At 38.0% G+C, this 6816-nt stretch overlaps 1 protein-coding gene across 1 annotated transcript in view; it reads right to left on the bottom strand.

Annotated features, from left to right (window-relative positions):
• LOC107685653 (EF-hand and coiled-coil domain-containing protein 1-like) overlaps nt 1-6816 on the bottom strand; it is a 22334-nt gene that overhangs the window by 14140 nt on the left and 1378 nt on the right. The window contains 1 exon segment of the mRNA XM_016482317.1: nt 6222-6637. Within this exon segment, the coding sequence (XP_016337803.1) occupies nt 6222-6637 (416 nt within the window).

The raw sequence follows: 6816 nt of genomic DNA, 5'->3' as shown, positions 1-6816 counted from the left end.
GGGTTCTGTCAGATGGTTCTGTCTGGAGGCTTCTGGAGATTCCAAACGGAACCAGACGGTAATTAATCAGAGTCTGGAATGTCTGTTATTACGAGGGCAGTCCCAGTAAACACAGCTTTGAAGAAGGTTCGCGAAGTGTTTACGCGTCCTCACAAGTCATAAACATGAAACAGACACATTAGGGAAGAATCCAAATGGACTTAAACAGATTGAACCTCGTGCAAGTTTCCATTTCAGACAAGTCAAAGTGTTCACAAGGAAGCGGGAGAAGAAAAAGCGTATGTTTTTGAGAACGGTCCTCCCACAACTTGGGCAGTTTATTAGTGCTGAGGTCTGCAGAGCAAGAGTATCAGCTGGCCGAGGGTGGGAGGAGAAAGGGAAATGTTCATAGCTGTGTTTGAAAATGGAAAAAAGTCAAGGTCTCGGGAGCTTTTCAATCTCAAAGTGCTTAGAAAATACTGGATCCAAAAAATCATGCCGTATGAAGTCCTCCTAAAGACAACATTTTTATGAGGCCTCATTTTGTTGACGTTTCTTTACTTTCTTCAGACATAATAGAGGGGAATTTTCAAAGGACTGTTCATTCCATCTGTCCAGCCCTGCTATAATGTGTTGAGGTACGACAGGTTACCCAGATACACTGTACATGATTCGGCCGCACTGCAGCTGAAATAATAGTTCTCCGAATAATAACTGATTATTTTTGAGCGGTTAGACAGCCGTACGTTTAACATGTCAGTCTCTGTGATGTCAGCAGAGCTCAAAAACAGCGCAGACCTGATGATAAATGCAATGCTTTTCACCTGGTCTGAATAGAGGGGCATAAAGCACGTCTGAAACGGAGCGATAAATAGAGTAAAATGGTGGAAATTCATCCCCACTGAACAAACAGCCAAGTGTTTGCCTCTTCCTCCAGATGGCGGCTCTTGTCCCCCCTCCTCTCTCTTTGTGTTCTGTCTGTCTCTTTTGTCCTGAGGTCCGCCTCACTGCGGTTCTCTTGGGGTCTAGGCTGAGGGCTTCGGTCCATCTTGGATTCTGAGGGAGAGAAAAACGCCTCCAGGCAGGACATACACGGACATGGTGTGTTTTTCTTGGAAATGAAGTGATCAGATCAGGTCTGTTCCCACCACCTCCCCCATGAGACCTGGCCTCCATCTAAACCTCTTCCTCTTTCTTTATTAGGGCCAAGAGGGGATTCGGGAAACCTTACACAATATCTGTGAGATCTACATTTGGACTTTCTCTCATTCTGGGTGACTGCAAACTGTTGAATATGACTGGAAATGGCTCATTAAAAAGTCTCTCTAGGGCCTGCATATCAGTATTTTCCATTATACTATCGGTCAAAAGTTTGGGGTCAGTAAGATTTAAAAAAAAAATGTTTTAAACAATTATTTTTAAAATTCTATTCATTAAAGAATCCTGAAAAAAGGTATAATTTTCACAAAACATTTAAGAAGGTCAACAGAACAGCATCTGTTTGAAATAGAAATCTTCTGTAACATTACATCTTTACTGCCACTTTTGATCAATTTAATGTATCTTTGCTGAATAAAATAAATAAAATTATTTATTTTTAAAAAAGTACTTATCCCAAACATTTGAGTGGTAATTTATCATGTTTTCCACAAAAATATTGAAGACTGGAGTAATGACTGCTGAAAATTCAGCTTTGCATCACAGGAATGAATTCCATTTTAAAATATATAAAAATAGAAAACAATTCTTTTAAATGATAATAATATAATAATATATTTTTTGATTAAATAATTGCAGTCTTGGTGACCCCAAACTTTTGAATGGTAGTGTATATTAAAAATAAAAGGATGCACATGAAGAATCTGGAAAGCATATAATGACCAAACATTTTGTAACGGCAAATTTGTTTATCATCTTTTCCAGAACGTCAGTGAAGTCATTATTATAAAATCACATAATATTGTGATGTGCGGAATCTGGAGAAAATTGTACAATAATTCAGGCACTTTGATCGGGTCCAGGTTTGTATGATCACACATCTTAAAGAAAGACATTTGACATTAAAACAGTGTCTCTAGAAATACAGCATTTCCAAGACCATTACTACTCTGAGGAAAGAGATCATTAGTTTAATAGACATCCCTTTCATCTAGATAAAGAGTCAAATGGTTGATTATTGTTGTGGCAGATGAGGAGGTTAAAGCGGCAGGTGGGGGAACTGAAGTGAGCTATTAAAATGTGTGATTATTACAATAACTGCATTAAGGTCTGAACAGGCCCGGATTGGCTAATCGGGAGCACCGGGAGGACTCGGCCACGAGGGCCGGTGTTGTCATGCCACTGGGTTGAAATACGGATGCTGTCCCTAGACTGCCTGCACTCATAGCAGCCCCACTCGTTTTATTTATTATTCCCACTCTTTTTATTTATTATTTTCTCGCAGCCCATATTATTTCCACTAGACCATATCAATAACAAATTCTCAATTGATAATTAATCATTCTTTTTGTGGAAATCGTTTTATTTGTGAATAAGCCGTTTAAGGAAGGCTTTAAGACCAAGCGGAATCCTCTGCCGGCTGCTCCCGCTTCACAACCAGCGGGACTCACGCTAACCGCAAATTTTCATTCATTCGAAGGCTATAAGGTTGTAATGATTTTAGTTAAAAACTTTAAGTGCCATTGTTAAAAATGCTTTATTGATTGACGTTTCATAGACCATCAGTTGTTAGCTTTCAAATTTCATGCCATTTGTAATTTCACAGTATTTTCACCTCCTAAATTATACACTTGTGATTTGTGAAGTCACAATTCTATATTGGTAGGCTACAATTTACTCAGGCCGATGACATTTTTTGTATGACATTAAAATTATTTTTAGAATAATTGTACACAAATTAAGCAAAACAATTGTGATTATTTCTGAGAACTTTTTACCTGCATGCAGACAGCCTACATTATGGTACAGTACAAATATTTGGAGCGTCCTTTATTCCGTCCCTTATTTTCTTAAAGAATAAACACTTATTTTCTACAAGAATACAAGAACAAACACTATTTTCTTAAAGAATAAAAGATAAAGAATCACAATTGTCCCTTTTTTTCCATTTCTGAAGTTGTTGGAGATATGCGAGCAAAAAATTATAGATCAAAGAAAATGCATAATAGAAAGCGCAAAAGGTGGCACTGAAAGAAAAAAAAGAAGAAAAAAAAGTGGGCCGGTCTAAGGCATGAAACTCCAGGGCTGAAAATGAGTCCCACTCCGGCCCTGGGTCTGAACACAAAGGACATGAAAAATAGCCAGCGGACACACCTCTCTCTTCAGATAAAAGACATTGCTCTCAGTGTGAATGGGTCAGTCCATGACCTGCGGAGCATGACCGGTATCCTCTTCATCAAAAGCTTTCCTCCATCGTTTTTGTTTTCAGAGAACTGTGTGCCCATTGGATGCACTCTAGGGACTTTTCAGCACTTGCCCATGGGGTGTTCTGGCCTCGAAGAAAAAAGCCTGCTCTGATCTGCCACATACCAGCCTGCACGTGGCTACGACACAAAGCATGTTTACATTTCCCCCCCTAAAAAAGGGCAGCTGAAACACAAGCCTCATGACAGCTACAATTACTTTCACTTTCAACTTTTTAATGCAAACAGGTAATCTATTCCAATTATTGCTAGACTTTGTGAATATCTATTTGGTACCAGGTGAAAAGATGCACAATAACTAACTGGTAATATAACATTTGTGGTTACCAAAATGGTCCTTAAAAACTGATATAATAATAATAATAATAATAAATAATAATAGTAATGAATAAAAATAAATAAATACAATTATCTATTAAAAATATATTTTCGATGTTTATGTACAGTTTTGTATATACAAAGGCTGCATTTATTTGATAAAAAATTCAGTCAAAACTGTAATGTTGTGAATTATTACTACAGTTTAAAATAGCTTTTTTCTATTTAACTACATTTATAATGTAATTTATTCCTGTGATGGCAAAGCTGAATTTTCAGCAGCCATTACTCCAGTCTTCAGAGTCACATGATCCTTCAGAAATCATTCTAATATACTGATTTGGTGTTTAATAAACATTCCTTATTATTATCAAAGTTGAAAACAGTTGTGCTGCATATTGTTGTGTAAACTGTGATACATCTTTTCAGGATTCTTTGATGAATAGAAAGTTCAAAAGAGCAGCATTCATTTGATAAATTGTAATCAATTTAGTGCAGCCTTGCATAAAAGCATTCTTTTCTTTTTTTTTTTTTTATAAAAAACTGATTAACATTTAACATCTCGTGTATGTGAAATCAGCCAAACTATTCCCTATCATTCTATTATCTGATAATGAGAAGGGAAAACATCTTATTAGCCATCTTATAAGCCTTTACTTAGCTTCAAAATGTCATCTGGACACATTGCTGTCCAACAAAACTATATCTGGCAAAATGACTTCAATAACTGCATGTCATTTTCTACCATATTCTCTACTAATGTGAAGACAGAGTAAATATGGCATTGAGATGTGAGGTCTGTTACTGGTTATGGCTGAATATTAAAACAGCGGCACAGCCCAAGCAATTATTTACACCCAAACTAATAAAGTCTGCAAAGAAAGCAGCACTTCTGAATAACAAACTCTTCGGCAGCATCACAAATATTTGGTATGGTAGTTTAACGTAAAAACAAACAGGAACATGCTTTTAAACATTCTTAAACAGCATGCCGAGATCTCTAAACTTGGTGAGGGTGGTAGGAGTTGTTGCTAGGATATAGACGGGAGTGTTCTTCCATTATTCTCTAGAGGGGGGAAACTGTTTGAAGATAGATGGGAACATTCAATCTGTTTATGTCAGGCCTTGCCGGGCTGAATGGAACTCTCCCCAAATGTGTCAGCTCCATTGTGATCTGGAATGAATTATTTGGCTTAAGAGCATCAATGGAGGGGCCATAGAAAGGCTTTCTGGTAAAGTTCACCACAGACGTCACATAGATTAGTGCAGCCTGAAGGTATAAAAGTGAAAATTTATAAAAAAATGTCAAAGTGTCTCTGTCAGTAAGACCCGCATGTTGCCATTGAATAGATGCGATGACCACCACTTCAATATTCACTAATATATGTCTTTCTAAATCCATAAGCATGCTAGACTTTTATTCAAACTATCTGAAAAAGGAAACTATAGTCTTGAAATGACTGCAAAAACGTTCCCCATTAACAAAGTAAATATATCTCTGTAAATGAGAAAACCCTTTTAACTCCAGACTTGCAGTAAATCCACTTTTATCAGGATTGCCAGGAATGCTGTCTCAAAATTAGCATGCAAGAAATATGTAAACACTGATGACGTTAAGACTAACTGCTTCTAAATGTAAATTAAATGGTTGCGCGCTAGGAAAGTTCAATGACAGCCCAAGTATAAAACCCAAACTACAAAATGAGTGGCTTCCAGCAGTAGCTGTGCATAATTTCAGCTAACCAAAGATGGGAGCCCATTTGCCACACACGTTGACAACTAAACGAACCCAAACAAAACAAGGTCTGCATTCGAGAAGCAGAACCACATCAAGCCAACCTAAATAGCATGCATGTTGGCACACATTTGCACAATCAGGGCCAGCAAGTTCTGGCGGGAGCCATTTTAACCCAGGGGAATCTCAGTTCACTGTGAGTCAGATTATTTGAAGCTACATTATGTAATAATGAGACTGTTTACTGCATTCAGTCTGGTTTAGATGACAATAATGCATTAGCCTCTGGCAGAGATGTGCTGTAATCTTGTTAAAATCCTGATTAAAAAAAAGTAAAACTGTCATTTTTCACTGTCAGCATCATAAAAATTAGATTAATATCCAAGTAATATCTAAGATGAACTCTGCAATTTCCGTAATACCTTTGAAACTGTTGTAGCTGAGGTAAACATCCTCACTTGTTAGTTGCCAAATTGTCATGTTTTGACAGAGTCTTTACATTTACATCAGTGAAATCCCCAGAAACAGGTGCCAAACTGTGGTAAGTGAGGATAATTTCTTCTTCATGGTTCATGATTGCTGAAGTATAAGCTATCCCAATGTAAAAACAGATTACCTCACCATGACAAACGTCTGTGGGAATAGTTAGGCCTACTGAATAAGCACTGTTAAAACTGCACTAAATAGCAGTTCAGTAAATAAAGTGTTACGCATTTCACTTGTTTTGTTGCTTCTGGCACTTCACATACAGTAAGTGTTATACCAACCTGTAGAACAGAAGCTCCATCTCTAGCTGCTCGATGTGCCTCTGCAGAACAGGCACAAGACTGGCTTTGGTCTCCAGCTCCTTCACTTTCTTGAGGCCACTGAGAACAGCTTGCCTGGCTTCCTCCACTCTTTTCCTCATCTCAACCTGCTCCTTTTTAAGAGTCCTGTTACATTCCTCCAGCAACAACACTGCCTCTTGTGATACTCGCAGCTCCTGCTCCAGCTTCTGGTTGAAGAACATGGCCTCCTCGATCTGCCCATCCCGGGAACTCCGGATGTACTCCACTTCTCTCAAGAAACTCTGGATGTCCTTCAGGTTCCCAGAAATGTTGGGTTTCTGGGCTGTTCGCCTTTGGTGGGCGATGAAACAGCCACCCTCTGGTTTATGTTTCGAGTGGCTTTTCCATAGGCCCACCTATGATACACAGAAAACATGTCAGAAAAATGTCATAGCCCTTATTAAAATAAGCCATGGTTTTATTAAATTAGAAGTGTAGTACCCATGGTTTTTGGCAGATTAATTACCATTTTGTATAACCACATACTGTGGTTTATGGTTAGTGTAGCAAAATCATGGCTAATTTGGGTGTGTGT

Source organism: Sinocyclocheilus anshuiensis, unplaced genomic scaffold, assembly GCF_001515605.1.
Source record: "Sinocyclocheilus anshuiensis isolate Anshui unplaced genomic scaffold, SAMN03320099.WGS_v1.1 scaffold257, whole genome shotgun sequence".
Classification (NCBI taxonomy): Eukaryota; Metazoa; Chordata; class Actinopteri; order Cypriniformes; family Cyprinidae; genus Sinocyclocheilus; species Sinocyclocheilus anshuiensis.
The sequence above is the reverse complement of the archived record's forward strand: the minus strand, read 5'-3'. Positions and strand labels throughout refer to the sequence as shown.